At 48.2% G+C, this 22,315-nt stretch overlaps 1 protein-coding gene across 1 annotated transcript in view; it reads left to right on the top strand.

Moving 5' to 3' along the window:
- Nucleotides 1-17,631, top strand: part of ST8SIA2 (ST8 alpha-N-acetyl-neuraminide alpha-2,8-sialyltransferase 2) — a 40,787-nt gene extending 23,156 nt beyond the window's left edge. The window contains exons 5-6 of the mRNA XM_019504043.1: nt 1,030-1,323; nt 15,115-17,631. Coding sequence (XP_019359588.1) covers nt 1,030-1,323; nt 15,115-15,400 — 580 coding nt within the window. The 3' untranslated portion in view covers nt 15,401-17,631. The remainder of the gene's footprint in view (nt 1-1,029; nt 1,324-15,114) is intronic.
- Nucleotides 17,632-22,315: the final 4,684 nt, after the last annotated feature.

The raw sequence follows: 22,315 nt of genomic DNA, 5'->3' as shown, positions 1-22,315 counted from the left end.
AAGAGTTGAGGACCATGGCTCTAAGGACATGGACAGATAAAACCATTGCCGCACTGTTGAAAGAGGGGATTGGCTGTGATTCAGCAGAATCCACTGTGGCTGCACTGTCTGTTTTCTCCTAATCCACAGGAAGTGAAGCTAAACCCCCATAATGTACCTCCTGTTCCATTCAGGGGGAGGTTCATTTACTTTGGGATAGTAGTGGATAGACAAAATTATTACACTGGATCAGCTGGTGCAGGGTCTGAAGCAGTAAGACCCTCCTCCCCACCTTTAAAAATGATGTAACTGTGTATCTGTCCATGCCTTAGAGGAGCAGGAAGCTGATGGTGTGTACCAAAGCAAGATGCTGAATGTGTACTTCATAAATGGAGTTTTAAGGCATATGAACAACAAATGGAAGGTACCCAAGAGCCATTGGGTAGGCACGTACAGGTCATTTCCCTAGTAGGTTTCAGATAGGTCAGTGTCTAGGGGACTGGTAATGGGCACAGAGCGTCTGTCTTCACAGTATCAGTGGCAGTAGTGGTTGAAAGGCATTTTGGGTAGATCAGTCAACAGACATTGTCACTAGGTCAGAGCCTTCTTTACAGCACTGATATACTGCAGTTGAGAAATGTTCACAACTCCTCATAGCAGCCCCAGGATGGCATCAGAAGGCAGGGGACACTATCCAAGTAATTTGCCCAAGGTCACAGAGTGAGTCAGTGGCAGAGCCAGGAATCAAAAACCCCATCGTACTGCATGGCCCATCCAACCCCTCTGCCTTCCTGTGCTGATTTGTAGAAGTCTGCAGAGAGGTCAAAGAGTGAATGAGCCCCAGAGGCTAAGCCACCTTTGAGGGGGTCCCAATTGCAGCACATCAGCAGAGGGCTGTGGGAAGCAGGTGTCCTGTAGCTAAGCAGAGCCAGGACTGGCAGCCCAGCACTTTTCACCAGCCCTCACACTCACTGACAAGCTCACCTATCATTTGCCACTCCCCTTCCTTCACAAGCACTATAAAGCTCTACCTAGTATATCCACTTGCAGGTGTAACCTGGCTCCTGTCCAGGAGTATGCCCAGGATGTGGGGCTGAAGACAGATCTGGTGACCATGAATCCTTCAGTCATCCAGCGTGCCTTCGAGGACCTGGTGAATGACACGTGGAGAGAGAAGCTGCTTCAGCGCCTGCAAAGCCTCAATGGCAGCATCCTCTGGATCCCAGCATTCATGGCCAAGGGGGGCAAGGAGCGCGTGGAGTGGGTCAACGAGCTCATTCTGAAACACCGCATTGACGTCCGCACTGCCTACCCTTCACTGCGCCTGCTGCATGCCGTCCGAGGGTGAGAGCTCCTGCCTTCAATGGGCCAAAGGGATTGCTTCCCCGCCTGACCCCCCGGGAAGCAGGGCTTTAGGAACTTGTGTTTGGGTCTTATCTATGGTCTGCTTGCTGCTGTGGGGTATACTCATGGGCATCCTAGTAGCCAGTGTCTCATGAACCAGTAGAGCAAGAGAGCAGTGATTTGGGCGAAGGGGACCTGAAGACTCTTCATACCACAAAGAAGGTCTTTGCAGTGGGTAGTCCTTTGCTTTCTATCACCTGAAAACTGGGGTCTCCTACCTTGGTCCCATGGTCAGAAGTGTTTCTAGCCCTGAAAGCAAACCTTGCCCCCAGTTTTCCCAGTCCTGTAGACCATCATTACTTTGTTGGCTGGATTTCAGACCTGTGTAACTTCCATGCCAGCTGTGTGGCATAGTCATGGTTTTCCTGTAATTAATCTGTTCTTCAGTTGACTTAGCTAGTGATTAAGCTTGTCACTCCTTCGATGTTGTGCCAAGGTCACAGTCACAGCCCTCTGGGAGTAGGCTGGATGTGCAGACTGGAGATGAGTTACAGGTCCTCTCAAGTCACCCAGATCTGTGAGGATGGAAGGTTGTGACCACGTGATGGCTATTCGGTAGTGGTCCGAGGGAAATGTCTTCAGTAGTTTCAGCCCATGTGTTAGGGCTTATGCGAAGCTCATCACCGTGACAGGCAACTTTGCTGCTGTTCTTAAATGACAGACGCAGAGTTTGATGGCCACTACCTTCCTCTTCTTCTGCCTGTGGCTAAGTCAGGGTGCGCTCCTGTGATAGGAGCCTCTGTTGTATCTTCCCTGTGAACAGAATGACTTTGGGGCTCTGAATCCAATTCTTTTCTTCCGTGTGAACAATGCAGATTCTTTCTCCTGTTTTATTTCTGTCTTATTTTTGTATGTGTCCCTCCCCCTAGAAATATTGATGGCCTGGCTGTAATCAAAGGGTTTACACTGAATGTGGGGGCCATGCTTCTGTAATAAAGTCTCCTGCTGGTCCCATGGCAGGAAGGATGTCTAGCCCTGAACTCTGGTGACATAGCACTGTGGGTTCCTCCTTTAAGCTTCCTGGTATTACAGGGTCAAAGGATGTAAGCTACATTTCCCTTTCGTGAGGGACCTCCCATAAAACATGATGGTCTTATCATGCACTAAGCCGTCATTACACATAGATGTAAGATCATCACGTTGCAGTAATGCTGAGGACTTCTAACAGGTCAGCCAGCTGGGCTTGGAAGACATGGGCTATGAAATTCAGGACAGTCCTGTGGGCATGGGTCTGGGTGGTGACCTTTTGACATGACAGAAATGTCATCTACCTGACCAAGTTCTGCCAGTATGAAAAGATCACAATGTGTAGCCCATACAATTATGTCAGCAAAGCCCCCAGTGGAACATCCATTATTTTGGGAAAATGGTGCGACTCCAGCTGCAACAGGTTTCTTTCTGTCGTCAGAGTGTCTGACATGAGGGGGTTGTCTTAGTCTTGGCAACAGCAGTCTTCATAGGGCAGACGTGGCCAGAGAGAGCTGTGCTAGGATGGGAGGAATGGAGGAGCAAATGTCACTTGAACATTTCTGCGCTGTGGCTTGAGAGCTCAGGTTCACTACTGACCCCACTCATCCATGCTTGCTCCTTGTGTTGACCCTGGAAGTGAGGCAGCAAGGGAGTCTGGGAGCTCAAGACCTAGGTTTCCATCATGCTCAAGAGCAGTGTCTTGGAGTATCGCCAGGGTACTCTCACTGCCTCATTCCCTGGGTTGAGCAGTGCGGGTTGGCAGGTCTTAGTCCTTCAATAGTGGAGGTGGGCGCTCTGACCCAGTGATGTAGATGTGGCTTCTGTGTCACTAAGGGCTGGAAAAGTGGGAATTGGCCATGCACCTTGGGTGTAATCTGGGTCAGGTGAGTAGCAGGTGAGCTGCTAGGGAAACTGTTAGTGCCAGGGTGATGCTTTCTCATGCAGCAGAGGGTGAGAATGGGGGTGTCCATGGCACAAGTGCTTGGCTGACCCCTGGTCACTCTGCATAGACAGAGAGGATATAAGATTCACGCTCTGAAGCTGGCACAGCTGCAGCCCCTGCCTGGCAAGACCCTTGTACCTGCCCTTTCCCCCTACCCACTTCACACCCCTGCCTTGATCCTGCTTTGTAAGTCTTCCTCACCTCGCCCTTCTTCCCAAGCTAGTGGTTTTCCATTCCCTCATATCTGATTGGAGCTGTCTATAACCCTAGTCTATCCCTGGGATGTAACTCAGTGTCAAGGGTGCCCCCAGAGCAACCTCTGGTACCAGAAAGGGGCTAGTTTTTATCAGGACAGAATCAGGGATTAATTAATCAAAAACCACCCCAGGTGTGTGACCCTGCACATGGCCACTTGAACAGGCAGCAGCCTTCCCAGAGCGAAGCAAAGAGCCTTTTCCTCCTGTTCAGATATATCCTGGTCCTGCTGTTCAGAGCTACCACAGGTGTGGCTACAACTGGGCTTAAAATCACTCCTGCTTTCTCTTGGTGAGGCAGCTGCATTGGAGGGTTGTTCAGGCACTGAAGGACTAGCTAGCTGGTGACTTGCTTTCAGGTAAAGAGTGGGAGGAAAGTGATCCCTTGAAACACAGGAGGGGAGAAGAAAATAACCCAAACCTTGAGCTATTTCCAGCTGTAATTGACTTACTTTCATCTGTCAAAATAGAATTAAGCTCCTGTAATAAGTCATTTAAATCAACAGGCTACTAATCCTGTGATTGCTCTGCTTCCCTGTGCCAGAAACTTCCCACAGCGGGAGGGATTTACAAGGGCCCAGCTGGGCTTCCTGAAGGGAGGGGAGCAGGGAGGAGACCCCATGGGTCTGTCTGGTGATGGATTTTCTCCCCGCTGTGACTGCTGGTACTTCCCTGGGCTCTGCAGGACTGCAGCCAGGAGCCGGCATGATGGGGCACTGGCAAAACAGTCATCCTGTCAAGCTAGACTGGAAGCCTGTGCCGCAGACACAAGCCTTGACAGGGACTGATTAATAGTGTGCTCCCCCACAGGCCTCCCAACATAAGCCAGATGCAGTGTGGGCAGGAGAAATAGCCTGGGTCTGCAGAGTGCAGCCGCTCAAGAGGAGGATCTGGCAATCTGGAGGAAGTAAGGGGATGTAGGAGCAGCAAGGGTGGAAGCAAGGGAACCTCTGGCACTGGCAAGGGCAGGCCAGGCTCTCTCGCCTGGAGCAATGGGGGACATGTTGGTGCCTTTCTGTTCTTGACTCCTGCTTCCGCTCTGCAGAGCTTGGTTCAATAGGGAGGGACAGTGTGGACTCTGGGGTTCCCCTGGGAAGGAGGAAGACAGGGTGGGAAGGGAGGTCCCTCACCCAAGCTTCTAACCGCATGCTGTGACTATCAGTGTCAGTCAGACCAGCTATCTGGTGCAGTGCCTAGTAACAGCATCCAAATCCAGGAAGGCCATACCAAGGGGTGCTGCCTGGTGCTGCTGTGAGTGCTCAGTGTGGCCATGGCTCTGGGGCTTTGGAGCCTTGAAAAGTGATTTTGGTACATGCTGAAGGGACAAAGCTTGTAGATCCCTGTTGGCCTCCCCTGCAGCGAGGCACTGGGATGCCACTGACAATTGCACCCTCAGGTGGGTTCAGGTGGTACGGTGGGTCAGACCTCCACTGGGGGTGTCTTTTTCATGAAAGTGCCATGTGTCCAATGAAGGAAGAGGAACAGAAGGGCAGTCCCTGGCACTTCCATTGATGAGGCATGGCTGGGATGAGTATGGCAGAGATGAGACAAGCCATGTAGAGCCAACAGCTGCTCCTGAACAGAGCTAATTCAATTACAGCTCCAATGTCAGCTCTAGTTCACCAAAGAAGATCAACTCCATAGCCAGACAGGCTTCTGACCAACCCAGGGACATAAGGGGAGCAGCAGCTAACAGCTGCACTGCTGGCACACAGCAGCAGCCAGTTTGCTAGAGCAGCTGCTGCTACTTTTGTGCATCTCACCAAGTCAGTGCCCAGGGCAAGTGCCCCAGTCACCCTACTTCGTTCCACTACTGGACTGACCTGCGCTCCTGCACTGGAACTTCTACCTCTGAGTCCAGCATTGGGAGAACAGTGGGATGCTCACTGTCAGCTCATTAATAACTATTGCAGTTAAAACACCATGAGGTCCTCAGACACTCAGGTAGGAAGGGACCCTGTGAAGGCCTCCTACAAGCTGGCTTTGAAACAAGCCAGAGAGCATCCAGGGATGGATGAGTTCCTGGTCTGTCCACAATCATTGCACCCAAACGCAGGACAGAGACTAGACTGGAGATGGGCAGTAGGGCTGTGCAAAACAGCACTGTTACGTTTCGCTTTGAGTTTCGATGGTTCCACAGAACAGTGTTTCGTATCGAATTTCATTTAGTGTTGAAACAGCTGTTCTATTCTGTTCTCTTGAAACAGAAAGGCTGTTTCAACACTGTTTCAATGTTTTGCTGGGGGTGGGAAGTCAGCCCAGCTGGGCTGCTTCCTGCTTCCCCACGCTAGATCATGCCCCGAGCAGGAGGCAGCCCAGCATTATCTAGCACGGGGACCTGGGTAGAAGCCCAGCTGGGCTGCCTTCAGCCCCCAGAGCAATCTAGCGTGGGGGATGGGAAAGCAGCCCAGCTGGGCTACCTTGTCGCCGCCTACTGGAACTTGCACTGGGGACAGACTTCCCATCCCCAGCCTATGGTCAAAATGTTTCGACTTTTGAAACGTTGCGACCAGCCTTGTTTTGTTTCGAGGCTATTTCAACAGCCTTTGTTTCCTTCCAATTTTGCTGTTTCAACCTCGAAATTGATTGAAGCAGTGTCAAAACAAAATGGCCAGTGAAATTTCGCACAGCCCTTATGGGCAGACAGAGGCTGAGGCCAGACTCATTGTTAGACCCTCCACTGCTGGTGTTGGCATCTTCTCAGAGATGAGGTTTACATGTGAGGCCATGAATATAATGACCCTTCAGAGGAGTGGTAGGGTTAAACCTAACTTGTCTTGTAAGATGAGCCAAGTTGATCCGGAAGTCATGTAGAAGAGAGAATATGAACTGTCCTTCAGAGAAGGAGCCCCAACAGGTTGGGATTCTTGGAGACTCTATTGCACTTTGAAAAGAGTAAGGGCTATCTTGTCCATATATTTTGCCTCTGTCAGTTCTTTCTCGAGTTTCAAAAGAAAACATTCTCAGCTCTCTGATCTACGAGAGTTAAAAATACCTGCTCTCTTCAACCCAGAACAGGGTGGATTTTGGTAGAAGCTAAGGTCAATTCTCTTCCTACAGTTTGGAAAGCACTTCGAGATCTTTCGGAATGGCAAGCACTGGAGTAAATAGAACACTTTTAGTGTTGTTTTCCATTATTATTATTATTATTATTAATGTCAGCTTCTCAGGATATGAACAGTCTTTAAATATTAGGTTGGACAGCTCTGTTGTCAAGCAAGGCATCAGAAATTCCAGATGACTTGGAGCAGAGAAGTGGCTTCTCCGTAGGGTTAGACACAACAAGCTGTGCACCCCGTGTTGTTCCAAGACTGGAGGTCTGAGTGGCATAAGTATCTTGATGCCCAGAGCACAGAAGTGGACTGTCCCAGTTGTGAAATGGAATTTCTGGATTTAAGAGAGTGACTACTCCTCAGATGTGTGGAGGTCTCTTGACCTGCATCCTGCTTTCTAAAACCATGCCTGCATTTCATGGCTTCTGGAGGATGTGAGTCACTCCTGCATGATGCTGTAAAATGTTTCCTGAACAATTCAGCTGGCAAGTGGAGTGTGGGGCTGAGTGTTTCTCTGCCTGGCTGGAAAACAAGCAGAGCCCTTGAAGTCATCTGTAAGTACCTCAAAAGAGCCTTGCATTCTCAATGCCAAGCAGCTTCATTAGAAAATGCATTTATGTGAGGCAGGAGAAAATAACAGAGTAGTTGAATTTAACCCAGACTGTATATGGGGGGTTGAGTGTCACTGTTTTCATACAAAATTTGTGGACACTTTGACTTATATAATATAGTCTGGCATTTTTACCATGCCCATCATGCTGGTATCCTGGCGCTGGGCAGGTTCTAGTCTTAGTATTGAGACTCTCTTTCAAAAATAAATGAATAAACCATGGACCTAAACTGCTAGTCCAGAGCTCTTTTTAGGCTCAGCATCAGAGTAATAATTAACATGACTATTACCACCTTGGGGTAGGAGTTATCTTTTTGTTTTTGTGGATTCTGGCTGCGTAAAGTCTCTGAGATAAAGCCTGTCTAGTCTGTCCCCATAGCCATTTCATCTAGGTTCTTATCGGCAGCTCTTTCCCTGGCTTTTTCCACCTCCATCCTTGCTCCCATGCTGCCCCTCGTGTGAGAGGAACTCCCCATAAACAACCACTCACCTAGCTCTTGTCATCCTTGCAATTCCTCCTAAAAACCCTCCATTTCTGTGATGCTGACAAAAAAACCCACCGGTTAAGGTGCTTAGATGCTGGGCTCATTGCTTATCCTACCCATTGTTTCCATGTTTTTCTCTGTGGGCATGTCTACACATGCAATTAATTCAAAGCAATAAATTCCAGCGCATATTGTGCCAGAGTTTATTGCTTCCAGATACACTTTTTGAACCTGCTTCGAGGACCGCAGGTCAGAGCAGCCCCGGCTGCCAGAGGGCCCAGGGGAGTCAACCTGCCAGCCCAGAGCTGCTCTGACCCAACTCAACGTGCTGCAGAAGGGCTGGCTGGGGCATTAGGGTGCTCCAGTGAAGGGCTAGCTGGCAGGCAACCCCGTACTGAAGCATCCTTATGCCCCAAACAGCTGGGTCAGCATCTATATGTGCATTGCTGCACAGTAAATAACTTCGTAGTAGGATAGTACTTCTGTTACTCTGTAATAGCTAATAAATTCTGTCACAGGATCCTATGGCAGAGTTTATTAGTTTACCCCAGCCTAATAAGGCCATACATGTAGACGTGGAGACTTTACTACAGAGCTAATGAGGCAGCTGCACAGTGACTATCTTATGTAGACATGCCCCGTTTGTCTCCAGCTGTTGCCTCTTGTCCTCTACTTATGCTGGAAGTTCTGTGGGGTAGTCATTTTCTGTTGCCTTTGTACATCACATTGTACTACAAAGGCCTGTTCTACAGGTAGAGCTCCTAGACACTATGGTAATACCAATAAGCAATGATACTAGTGATGTGCCACCTGCCGTGCAGTTAGAGAGCCTGGTGCTTTACAGATAAAGTCCTACATCAACAGTCTGCAGTTACAGCCAAGGCAGCAGACATAGAGGAGTAAGAGGGGATGTACCCCAGGAGTCATGCCTCCCTTCGTGGAGTGAGAGGGAAAGGTAGGCTCTATGGTAGCTCTCTTGCTAGCTACTTTCTTTCTCTCTCCTCTATAAGGTAAGGCATTTGCATGGCTTTTCACAGCAGAGTGAAGGAAGTTTTCAAGGAGGAGTCGGAGCTCAAGGACTGAGTTTGAAGGAAGGAACTGAATGAAGAAAAAGCAGTGGAGTGGACATAAGCAGTGGAGTGGGACATAAGAGATTTCAGCCTCCATGTTTAGTAAATGCCAAGACGTTTATGACTAAATCAAGAGATGCCGATCCGGGATGGGTCTAGACGTCCTCTCTAGGCTTTCTTTTGTTTACATCAGATGGCTAAAGAAGGGCCAGTGCTACAGCCCACTTATATGGATTTTGAAATCTCTGCACCTTGGTGCATTTAACTAAGGGGCGTGGGGGGCTGGCTTGACTTGACTTGGCTTGTCAGGGGCCTACTGTAAAACCCCAAACCCAAAATGGTCTAGTTCCATTTATACCAATCTCCAGTGCAGATTTGATGAATTCATATGGCAATGTGTTGTTACAGTCTTAGGGGTGGTACAGAAATCGAGACAGACAGACAGGATAGGATTAGCAGATACTACCTCTACATTATGATCATAGCTGGATTTTTGGTTCTAGCTGTGTTGTTCTGAGGACATAGGCAGGCAGGGTTCCTAGGGTATATGTGATATCTTTTATTAGACCAACTGAGTAATTGGAATAAAGTTCTTGCAAGATTTTGGGTTCTGATTGCACCCAAAAGCTTGCAAAGAACTTTTTTCCAACAACTCAGTTGGTCTAATAAAAGGTATCGCATATACCCTGCCTTATGATCATAGCTGCATTATTGATACAGGTAGGCCACATACTGGACCAGAACCTGCTTTCAGCTATGCCAATATAAATCCAGAGTAACTCTCAACAGTTTCACTCCACACTGCAGCCAGTGTAACTGAGAGTAGAATTTGACTCACTCATCTAACTAGAATATATATATAGCAGGCCGAAACTGTCCTCCTTCTAGACAAGAGGCTGATATCTCCTGGCCAGCATGTTTGTTTCTATATCACACCTTTTTAAATAAGCTGGTTTAAAAGAGCCTGAAGTTACATTACTTCAGTGCTCTTGTAATGTAATTTCCTGGCTCATCTGAGTTCCATTTACTCATTCTAGTAGCTTGCTTGTCAGGATTTTTCTGCTCGGCCTCTTTTGTGAGTTTAGCAAAGTATGGGTGAAAGTCATGCCAGGGTTTTGTTGGACACAGCAGCATAGGGCTAAGGCTGTGGCTGTGGCTGATGTCTAACTGTGAATCAGACCATGGCACTCTAGTATTGAAGCTAACAACTGGCAGCCCACGGGGAGGATTTTTGCACTGAACTTTTCAACATGAATTAAGGACAATCTCCACTCTCTGAATTCTGCATGTAGGGTGATGCTGAGTAAAGATGAGTGTTAGAAGAGTGACTTGTAGCTCCTACAGAGCAGCAGGATAGAGGCTCTGCCGCTGTTCTCAACCACAGAGAGGCTACCGTTTCACAACTGCCTACGATTTCAATTCCCAGAGCGCCTTTTATCCAGAAGGCTCACAACCCACACTTGATGAGAGAAGTGCACTGTACAGTGCCCACCTGTGTTGCTTTCAGAATGGCGTGGGTACGCCAGCTGTTGAACAGCACGCAGTAATGGCATGCAACATCTTAAGACAGACGTTGCAACTTCATTGGAAGTTACCAGATGTCCTGGCAACTTCACTGGAAGTTAATACCATCCCAATTGCTCCAGCATCCTGGAGCTGTTCTCATTGAACTGGTTTTGGACAAATTATGCGCTGGGATTTCCTAGGAGGCCTTGTGCCTTCTAGGACCCTAGAGCCTCCTAGAGGCCTCAGGGGCTCTGTTTTAAAACTGTCTTCTCTAAAAGATGGTTTTGCCACATGGGAGCAAAGAGTACTGACTAGTGAGGGGACAGTCACCTAGGAAAGCACCAGCCCTGCTCCTAGCTATTGTCTTCTTGGCTGCCATCAGTTTAATAGGTAATATGTCTCCATAAAGCTATCTCCTTCCCTTACAAGGGATGCGCTGGGTGATCTAAAAGGGTTTTCTATATAATCATAGAAAATTAGGGTTGGAAGGGACCTCAGGAGGTCACATCTAGTCCAACCCCTGCTCAAAGCAGGACCAGCCCCAACTACATCATCCCAGCCAAGGCTTTGTCTAGCGAGGTCTTAAAAATCTCCAAGGATGGAGAGTCCACCACCTCTCTGGGTAACCTGTTCCTGTGCCTTACTATGCTCCTCATGAGAAAATTCTTCCTAATATCTAACCTGAACTTCCCTTGCTGCAACCTGAGACCCTTGCTCCTTGTTCTGTCATCTGCCACCACTGAGAACAGTCTAGCTCCAGTCTATCTGTTATTATTACAAGCCTATATAAGAATAGTTTCAGGCAGTTTTTGCTGGCCAGTAGTACAGTTTCTGCATTCACTCCCCCTGTCTGTGAATGCTGCTTCAGCCTCTGAAGATTTATTTGGTACCTGATACCATGATACCTTCTGAGGAAGGTGTCAGCTGCTAGGAAGGGCTCAGGGAAGGACAGTATCACGTTGCAAGATTGCTCTTAGCTCCCCCCTTTAATTGCTGTCTGTTTCCATAAAGTGTTGCAGTTAATGGTTACAGTGACTGGTATAGCCAATTTGAAAAATAATTACTGCCTTCCTCAAGCTTACCTCGCCTCCTAATTAAAATCCCAGACCTCGCATATTAAAGGTGTGCTGTTGACATAGCATCCCATGTGCGCCCAGACAACCTCATTTGGATTTGCAAAATTAATTAGTTTTTGTTTCAGTCCCCAGCTGTCCTCTCAAAACGGGTACAGGGCATGCGCCAGTAATGCGGACACCATCTAATGTGACCAGAACAGCAAAAGAGATAAGAGAGCAATTTGTTCCTGCATAACTCAAGTGGCTGCTCATACAAGCTCCTCATTAAGCAGGACCCCATGTCCTTCCAAGAGCTCACTGGAGGAGTCTTCATTTCCTGAAAAGCAAGGAAGACGTGTTCTCCACAGTGCAGCCAGTCCTGTGGCTTGACTGCTACCCTGGACCTCATTCATTTCAATGCATCCATTTCCTTCCCTATCTCAGGGACAGCTCGGAGTTGGAGCTTGTTCTCCAAGCCATGTCATCCCAGCCCCTCAGCACTGGAGCAGCAAGTGCCTTTCCCCCTGGCACCAGCAGATTGTTATACATAGAGAGGTTTATTGCCCCGTATCCCACCCACAAACAGTACCTGAAGGAAAATGCCACTGACAGGTCATAAGTAGCTAGTATTCCTCTGTGTTTTGTCTTGTAACAGCCCAAGGTGTGGCCCAGTGAGATGCTATTAAGACATTCGTATTAGACTAGCAGAGATGGTGAAGCTAATTTTGAGGCCATTAAGTTGTATGGGACCAAGTCATCCCTGATGTAACTCCACTGAAGTCAACGGATGAATGTGACTTTATGAATCTTCCCATAAGGAAGATTGTGGTAGTTTCATTGGTGAACAACTTGTCCCTGACTCACAGTATTAAATGGCTGTAATAAACTCCCATTTCTCTCCTTGCCTTAGCAGCCCAATGGCAGACCTTTGGACTGTGGCTTAAAATACACAGGTACCTGTGTATTTTACAGGGGGGATGTGGGCACTCTAAAAGGGAGCAATAGGCTACAGTCGGACCTAGACAGGTTACAAGGGTGGGCGGATGAGAACAGGATGAGATTCAACACTGACAAGTGCAAGGTGATGCACCTGGGGTGGAACAACCGGCACCATACCTACAGGTTAGGGAACTCCCTTCTTGTCAGTACAGAGGCAGAAAAGGATCTTGGAGTCATCATTGACTGCAAGATGAACGTGGGCCGGCAGTGTGGGGATGCAGTCAGGAAGGCCAACCACACCTTGTCACGCATCCACAGATGCATCTCGAGCAGGTCCAAGGAGGTGATCCTCCCCCTCTGTGCAACACTGGTCAGGCCGCAGCTGGAGTACAACATCCAGTTCTGGGCGCCGCACTTCAAGAGAGATGTGGACAACATGGAGAGGGTCCAGAGGAGGGACACTTGCATGATCAAGGGACAGCAGGGCAGGCCCTACGAGGAGAGGCTACGGGAGCTGAACCTGTTCAGCCTCCACAAGAGGAGGCTGAGAGGGGATCTAGTGGCCTGTTACAAACTAGTCAGGGGGGATCAGCAGGCATTGGGGGAGTCCGTGTTCCCCCGAGCACTGCCAGGAGTGACCAGGAATAACAGTCACAAGCTGGCAGAGGGTAGATTCAGGCTAGATATCAGGAGGCGCTACTTCACGGTCAGGGTGGCTAGGATCTGGAACTAACTTCCAAGAGAAGTGGTGCTGGCCCCTACCCTGGGGGTCTTTAAGAGGAGGTTAGATGAACACCTTGCTGGGGTCATTTGACCCCAGTAATCTTTCCTGACATGGCAGGGGGTCGGACTAAATGATCTACTCAGGTCCCTTCTGACCCTAGAAACTATGAAACCATGAAACCATGAAACCTTGTTTCATAGCCTTGTGGTTCTTTACAATAGCAGGGTTTGCCTTCTTGACACTACAGCACATGGGTTTGGGCAAGTCCAAAAAAATCCAGGGACAGTTCCTCTGAGCAGAGGGCTTGGGAAGAAACCACATCCTGGATTTCTCTGTTATTCGCTGCAAGCACCTCACTTCTCAAATACTGACTGCTGAATCATTCCAAGTGGCAGCACCTTCCTGAGCTGTTCCTGCCGGAAGTAGCAAATCAGAGTGCTTTTCCACAGCCCCAGGAGCTCTGGTACAGCTGATGGTGGTTACCAGCCAGCCGTCACTGCAGACAGCCCACAGGAAAGCAGGACTTTTTGCATGCCCTTAGAGTGGTCTGAGAACCCACGAGGTTATCTGCCAGATTCACTCCACCTTCAAAATGTTACTCCCCAGCTCACCTGGGGCAAGTTGCTTTTTTCCCATCTATTTGAAGATGGGCAGGTAGATTTGTGCCTGGCCTGGTAAATTCTAATACCTCTTGTGCAGAGATCACTTTCAGGACTTAGGCTGTGATCTGCACAGGCCACCCCAGTATCCAAACCCTGACACCCACACGGATCCTATGAAAATCACTGCAACTGCACCTGTATGGAAGGGCTTGCAGGAGGATGCATTTGCTGATCAGGACCCAAGAGAGAAGAGTTGATATTCAAATTGCTAGAAGGACTCAGAGAAAGACCTCACAGAGCTGTGAAAGACCTCACAGAGCTGCTGAAAACCATCATCAGCCTTGTAGGCAGAGTCACCTGAAACTCATTATTTCTGAAAACTTTACTACGAATTATTCATGGGCATCTAAAGTGAACATGCACCATGGCAAGTGTTTGAACAGGTTCCCCATGGCCTCTTGGGAAGTGCAAGCCAGGAATGATCACAGGCCAGCTGCAGCTTCAGGAACTGCAGGAAACTCTGTCTGCAGCCGGGGACACCAGCTGTAGAACATGGCCAATATCAGATGTGACCGAGGGGAAGCATACACCCTGGGGAGATTTTCCAGCCTCCTACCTCTTTCCTTTTACTGTGGTTTTTATAGCAAAGCATTCTCTGCTCAGCAAGTAGCTACTCTAAGCTGTCAAACTGGTAACATCCCTTATTACAGTACAATAATACCACAGTGTTTTCCAACAACAGCCCAAAACACCCCCCTAACAAAGGGCTTTCTGCTGGCTTTTGGCCCATTGCTACAGGATGTTATTTCCACTCATTCTCTCTGCTATCTCTCACAAAAATTAATGTAGTAGTCAAAAGTGATGGCCCCAAACCACTCCTGCAACTCTCTGCTGCACAGCCTTAGTCTGTCATTAACACCAGAATATTGTGGTTGTGTTTGAGTAAGGGACCATTAGGTGCCGTAGCCAACAGCCGCATTTTTCAGGATTCCCAGCATGACGATCTCTAATGCAAAGGCAGATATTTCCACAGCTCCATTACATTTATTATTAGAGTAAATTCATCATGCCTCAGTGAGGCATTTAAGTTATTTATTGGGTGTGGGGCGGGGGAAGGGGGTTATTAAAGGAATCCATGATCCCGTCTCTAGTATTAATCAATGGATTGGTCTGTAATATTGATCTCCGTGTTGCTTGCAAAATAATTGTAAAGTGAAGTACTGAAAGCCACCATTGAAGGAGATTTGTTATTCACAAATCATTACAGAGACATAAGGTACTTGAATATGGTAGTGACAAGCATGATGTCAATGCCTCGACAGACAGACAGACTGGCAGGAAATGTTTATTCATGAAGCAAACCCAGCAGAGGTTATTTCTTGGCAAGCGGGACGATTACATCAATCAAACATGTCTGGGTTTTGAATCTGCCTTCAGCAGAGTGCAAGCAGGTGTCATGCACGTGACACGGCGGGGGGATATATCACAAACAACAGGCTTGTGTTTTCTCTTCCCCTCCAGGTACTGGCTCACAAACAAAGTGCACATAAAACGACCCACCACTGGCCTGCTCATGTACACCCTGGCCACCCGCTTCTGCAACAAGATCTATCTCTATGGCTTCTGGCCATTTCCCCTGGACCAGAACCAGAACCCTGTCAAGTACCACTACTACGACAGCCTGAAGTATGGCTACACCTCTCAGGCCAGTCCGCACACCATGCCCTTGGAGTTCAAAGCCTTAAAGACGCTGCACCAGCAGGGAGCCTTGAAACTGACTGTGGGAGCATGCGACGGGGCCACGTAAGACGGGCTGCCGCACTCGTGTTCCTGCAGGCTACACACCACAGGAGACTGGGGGAGGGGGAGCAAAGGACAAGTGGTGGCTAGTGGGGTTGGTTTTCTTTGTTAACGCGCAGAACAGTGACAAAAATATATATACGTGGTACCTATATATATTGACCTGAGTATTATAACTGTTTGGTGTTCACCAAGGAAGGGACAGATGAGTTGCAGGAAGGTCTGAAATGGCTTTGCCTCGGGCTGGCTAAGCTCAGCAGGAAGGTAGTTCTACGATGCGAAGGTTGCCTTGGTTTGTACGGATGTGTTAGGGCAACGGGTAAATATTAGGCCATTTGTCGTGACTGGTCCAAGGTTGGTAGTTAGTTAGTTTGACCAAGAACCCAGGTGCTGGCACTTCTCAGTAAGTAGTGTTCTTGGCTCAGTGCTAATGGTAGGGCTGTGGGGGTGCAGGGAGGGAAGGTTTGCTTGTGGCTTCACAGCTGAGGGGTTGCCTGAGTGACTGGACAGGAACGGAGAAACGCAGTCGGACCCAGCTGAGAGCTGCTGCACCTTCAGTCCAGCGGGCCTGCCCTGCTGCCTCTGGTGAACGGCACGCAGTATCTTCCAGGTGGTCACCAGTCAAGATCCATCCCAGTGGTTCAGGCTGCAGCCTGTGTGGAAAGACCACTGGGCTGTGAATGCAGCCTTTGAGATGCAGCATGAGACTCCAGCAACCCCCGAAAGGGGCTCTCAGTGGTGTGCTGGTTAAAATCAGATTTGCAGCTGTTGCACTGAAAGGAGGCCTGGGGCCTTCAAGGAGACAGCGCAGTTGATGTTGTATAAAAGACTGGGCAGATGCTCTCCAAAGGGTGCTGTGTTTGTGCTTTTCTCTTTCTCTCTTAAGGAACTATTAGTAAAAACCAACGGCGCTGGGATGTAGCTGGAAGGCTGCTGCAAACCAGCAGTCAGTCTGAGGGGTTCAGCAGTGCCAAAGTCAAAGGGACTGATCTTCTGTTAGAACTCATGAAAACCAGGGGCACACTTAGCTCCTCATTCCCAGTGGCTACCTGTTAAACAGGCCACCCCACTCCAAAAAATGGGCAACGGGATTGTGACCCAGTCAAGCAGAAAGATCAAAAGTGAGGGCTGGAAGGGAGCCTGCCAAGACTGAATCCCAGAGGTTGATCTTCACCCCTGCGGAAAGAACCAGCAGAAGGTCTATGGACCACTTAAGTCCAAGCTAACTGATACTGGAAAGGCTTGAATACAACTCATGCAGGCCCCAGGCTGGCCTACTTACACAGGAGTGGAAATCACCCATTTTTTCAAGAAATTCTAAGTAAAACCCACCTCTGTGTTAGCAACAAGATCTACTTTATGACAGAGAAATGGTTCTAAAAACCAAGTTTGCTTGCCAACACTGGCTTTTCTATCTTGTTGTTTGACCTTGAACCAAGATTGGGCAGGTCTATTGTAATGTCATTCCCTGATGTCTGTTTGGAGGTTCAGGAGGTTTAAGATCAACAAGTGCCATTAACGAAGTTTATCTTAGATCGTGAAAGAGCTCTGGTTTGCACTAGGCACATGCTTCCATGCTTTCCATCCAGCATTTTCAAGTTAAGCTAATCGACATTGTCCCTTTATAAATCCAAATGCCTACCACCACATTGAAAAGGCAGAGCTACGTGGTTGTATCTCTACAAAATGCCCCACTGTCACTAGCAGCAGTAAACTACATTGCTCCAGATGTACTGTCTTCTAAACAGAAGTGATGTAGCCATGTCCACGCAGACTAATTTACACCACTGAGTGGCAGTACGAGTTAGCCTGTCTCCGTGCTAATTAGCCGGCCTGTGCGGCCATGCTCCCAGCTCAGCAGGCATCCTGTCTGAAGGAGTGCCGCATGCTTGTGGGTACTGTCACCTGGGGCAGGAATTTTATCATATAGACAAAGCTTGAGTCATGTTTAGGAGTGGTGGAATTGCCATACTGTCAGCATCTACTCTGGTAGCTAGTCTCAAGCCCAGATGCTTGTAACGCTGCAGCAGACTAATTGTGGACTAATCTGCCCCAAGGGGATGTTTCTTCCCAACCCAAGGAAATGATCTGCCTGAGGCTTTTTTTTTTCCAAGCTGAACTTTGGCCTTAACAATTAGCTTCAGCTTGATTTGGTGAATGTGCATCCTACCTTGAACCTTATTTCAACTTAATTGCTTGTATTTTTTAAGAGGGGAGGGAGGGCGGAAGAAATTAATTTAAAAAAAAGCAAGTGGGTCTTGCAAACTTCCGCGGCATCACACAATTAATGAATGGTTGCTCGAGACAGAACATTCCCTGGGGATTCATGCCCAGCCAGGAGGAGGTGATGGCTAAAAAGGAAGTTGCCAGACTGTTAATAGAAGATTTTTACTGATCCTCTGGGGACAGGCCTGAGCCAAGGTAGTGATTGCTGTTATCAAACCTTTTTAAAAAAATAAAATAAAGTAATATAAACAGTGTGAGCTTTATTTTTAAATGGATTAGAACATATGCGGCTACTAACGTGCCAGAGCGAACAGCCCAGCTGCTGTCTCGAGAAGGAGTACAGGCCATTTCCCTTGCGCGGGGAAGTGGAGAGCAGTGCTGTAACTACTTGGGGGGAGAGTGGAGCACCGAGCCCCATCACTGACTTGAGGCAGTGGAAGAGAGGAGGTGGCCACCGCCGCTCCACCAGCCTCTGCCGCCACCCAGAGCTCAGAAACTGCTTATTATGCCTTTGTTGGGGGGGCAGGGGCTTTGTAAGGAAGCTGTTTTGCTACTTAGAGAGGCATGGATATTACTTAAAGTCTTCCTGGGGGGTAGTTTAAAATACCAATGAGCTCCCCATGTGGCTTGTAGAGATTGCAGAGATCTCTCCAGGGGCAATGCATAATTGGTGGCTTTAAGGAAAACAATGGGTTTGTTTTCTTGGCTCACATGTCACATATTCCTGGGCCTTCTTCTCTGTTGAATCAAAGGACATGCCAGATGTATGCAAAGCAACACGGCAGCAGGCTGAAACTCTCAGCACCATGTCTGTTCCTGGAATTGATCCCGGTTCCCCAGTGCTGCAAGAAAATATACTAAGCCAAGAGTGAAATTCTGTGCTCATTTAAATCAATGGCAAAACTTGTTTCAGTTCAGTGTGATCAGTACCGGTGGTTTAAAGCAATGATTCTCCATTATGATATAATCAGGAGCAGAAAAATTGTAGTTAGGACCTGCCAGTTTTATCTGTGTGCACAAAAGCCTGCTGGCTTTAGTGGGCTCTGGGTCAAGTCCTATAACCCAGTCCCAAGAAACAGTACTCAGTTTAGTGCTACTTCTAGCCACATGGCATCTGAAGCACTGGGAGGATAGCTATTGCCAGTGAGTTGAAAACCCCACTGGAAACCAGCTTTATCATCCCTGCTTTAGTCAAATGTCCAGGGAAGCCAGCACAACACATTGCAGCCGCTGAGACCAAACAAGGCACTGAAGCTGGTTGGCTGTTTGTTAGAGGATAGATGGGTATTTGGGGTTTTGCTTTTCCCTCAGTATCACGGCTAATGCTGGGTGAGCGCTGGTTGGTTTTCTCAGCTGAATGGAGACAGAAAAGAGGTGGGAGCATTGAAGAAGCCATTGGTCTTCATAATTTCTTGCGGCTGCTGTTTGGATCTGTGTTGGAAGCCATCACGCCAGATGTCGCTGGGACCAGCCTGCTCCAGAAGGCCGCTGCTTGATAAATCTTTTCATGCCTAATTAAGGCCCCTCTTCCAAAGAGAGTGAAACAAAAAAGTGTATTGATGCCATTCAGACGGGGATCCGGACGTGTGTGTTGCACCGTGAATGTCCGTAATAACATCCCAAATGACAGCTGCCGTGCCCCATGGTCTGGCATGCTCTCCCCCCTTCTATTCTTAGCTGTTTTTTTCCCTTTTTGGTTTTCCTTCTTTTCCCTCTCTGGCTTTCCATCTCTGTCTAGTCTCATCTGGCAGTCTCTCCTTTCTCCTCCCAAAAAACCACCCTGGAGCAAGGACTGTCATCACCGCAAGCCCCCATAGACCAGTGTTTCCTGTAGTAGCTTGACATGGATTTTTGTGCAGTTACTGTTTTAAAACTGAGTGTGCTTCCTAGGGACCAAATAAAAGAGCATCTGTTGAAAACATGGAAATGAAATGGTGTTTGTTGACTGCAGGATTATGCTGCAAAGGGAACTGGGGTGTCTCTTCGAACTGGTGCTGGAGCAGTTCAGCGAACTGCCTGTGTGGCCAGGTCAAAACCCCTTTCAGCACCATTATAGCCAGATCGGGAGAGAGTTGGTTTCACTTGCTCTAGCACCTAGAGCCTTTCTCAACCCCAGCTCGGGGATTCACTGCTGTTTAGTAATGGGTAACTTTGCTCATGTAGATGGGGTTTAATGGCAGAGGGGAGTTCCCCTCTGCATCTGCACAGACTATTCACTGTAAAGTAGAGAATGGTGTGAGGACTGCAACATGCACTGGACTGCAGGAGGGTTGAAAATCCTCATCCTCATCCACATTTCCTCATGTGCTGGGGTGTTTACATCTGCAGCAGTTGTCCCTTCCAGGAACTTCCAAGCATACCTCGTGTGAGTGTGCCTTGAATCTCGGGAGCTGTTTTATGTCTATATTCCATGCCCTGCAAATTGTTCCTCCAGTGCTTTACTTACTGCTTCTTGTGTCACACATCTCTAAGATAAGGATTGTGCTGTTTCATTACAGAAATGAAACTGCGACTGCAACTGCTACTACTCTGCAAAGACCAGCAAGGGGTGCTAACAGAGCTGCAAAGCCCAGACCCTTCCTGGCAGACTCCTCTTCTCAGCCTTCAGGGGCAGTTAGGTTCGAAATGCAGGACCCCTCTAAAGCCCTTTCCATTTCCATACACTTGTCTTTCATGCATTTGGTCTCTGTGGGTCCCACATACGGCAGCTTCTGGCCAAAGGCCTTCTCCCGATTCCTCAGCTGAGCTCGTGCCAACAGCACAGCTGCTTGAGTCACTATTTTTTTTAATCTTGATCTGTTCCATTATATCCCTCCCACGTCACCCGCCACATGCTCCTCAGTGGCTCTGGGCTGGCCGCCAACCCAGGAGATTAAAGTACACTGCAGCCGCCAGTGCCACCTGGCGGCATGGCAAAGGCAAGGGGCGTGTTGACACCGCCTCTGATAGTGCCAGGAAGAAGCACGGCAAAACCCAGGGATATAGTGGAAGGCACTTGCCACATGTGCTGAACCTGGTAAATGGATGTGACATAGTGCTGTAGAAAAGCACAAAAAACATGCATCACTCCCAGAGTGAGGCAACTCATCCCTTTGGGCAGCAGCCGAGTCTTATATTTGGCGCTGACTTATAGGGACCATGCAGCAATCCAGAGGGGTGACTGTAGCACATGTAGACTTCTCCAAGAGAGCAGTCAGCTATCTAGCTCAGGTGCTACTAGCAGTGTAGCAGAGTGCCCAGCATGGGTGAGCAACCCAGGTATTTATTTGGGTAGGCTTTGCAGCCTGGGACAAAGCTTTGCTGCCATGGCTGTGCTATTATCAGTGCTTCAGCTAAGTATTTCCATGAGCTGCAATCACACCTCCGGACTGCAGTGCAGAATACAGCCAGCCTGCTGCATGCCCACAGCACACCTGCAACCTGCACTTCAGGGGATTGTGCAACTCCCCTGAGGTCTATTCCACAGGCAAACACACCTCAGGAAGATCTGCCCAAGACTCAAGCTATTTTTGCTTTGGCTCAGTTACAAATCATTTCTTCTAGTTAAAGCGCTCTCCCTTTCTGGTGTTAAGAACGTTAAAATACTTGAAGAAAGTCAGTTCTCTTCACCTAACTGCTGCTGCTAGTAGATGCTATTTAACCAAGCCATGCATTGTTTAGTCTCTTAGACTGAATTATCAAAGAAAAGTTAGAGATCTGGGCACCAGAGACTATATTTACTAGGCGGGTTAGGATCATTATCCCCATTTTACAGATAGGAAAACAGAGACCGGGGGGTGGGGAATTTTTCAAGGTCACCCAGCAGGCCAGTGGCAGGACCAGGAATAGAAAACAGTTTGTTGGGGTCCTAGCCCAGTGCTTTCTCGACTAGAACACACCACTACCCTCTGATATGCTCCTTGTCGAATTCCCTCCAACTTTGTTAACAAACCAAAACACAGGTCTGACTAGTTTTTCATGTGTGTGCGTGTCATACACACACACACACACACGTATGTATATATGTTCCACTCCTCATCACACATTTGTATTTAGGATGTCTCTTGAGGGTTACTCTCAACTACCTTCAGCAACACAAGCTGCCCCTCTCCATCTGCTTTACCTTATTCCTCTGTATATACAAAGCACAAAAGGAGAGACAAGAAGTGGACATATTGATTCCTAAAAGGGCTCTGGGGGACAAGAACAGGAAATGATTGGCAGATTATAGCTAGATATGAGCCTGGGTTCAGGCCTAAGTAGCAGGGTGCCCTATATGAGCCTTTCTAGTGCACTCAGCATTGGTCAATGGAAACCCCTAAACTTATGTCTCCCAAGTGCACTTCCTCTTGTGACTCCATAAAACTCTTCCTATCCCCATCTTTTTTTGGACTTTCTCATTGTCCCACTTTTCTTTATTGGTTTTTAAGAGTATTTAGACCTTGCTCCCATCTCTAGCCACGTTATCATTTTATTCAGACGCTGCAAGCAGTAATCTTTCAACGACCAGCGGGAGCCTCCACAATCCTCGCTGTTACCATTTTCTCCCAGTCAATAGTGCTGTGGGTGATGGGCAGCTGTCTCCGGAAAGCCTTCAGGTGGGAATCATTCATCTTTTGGTATTCTTCTGCCAGCCCAGCCTGGAGCTGGTTGTCTGCTTTCTCTACCAGCTTCACAAAGTCCTGGGCAGTCTGAGCTTCACTGGTGATGGGCAGAG

Source organism: Gavialis gangeticus, unplaced genomic scaffold (genome assembly GCF_001723915.1).
Source record: "Gavialis gangeticus isolate Ggan-Ray unplaced genomic scaffold, GavGan_comp1, whole genome shotgun sequence".
Classification (NCBI taxonomy): domain Eukaryota; kingdom Metazoa; phylum Chordata; order Crocodylia; family Gavialidae; genus Gavialis; species Gavialis gangeticus.
Note: the sequence above shows the minus strand (reverse complement) of the source record. Positions and strands in the feature narration are given on the sequence as shown.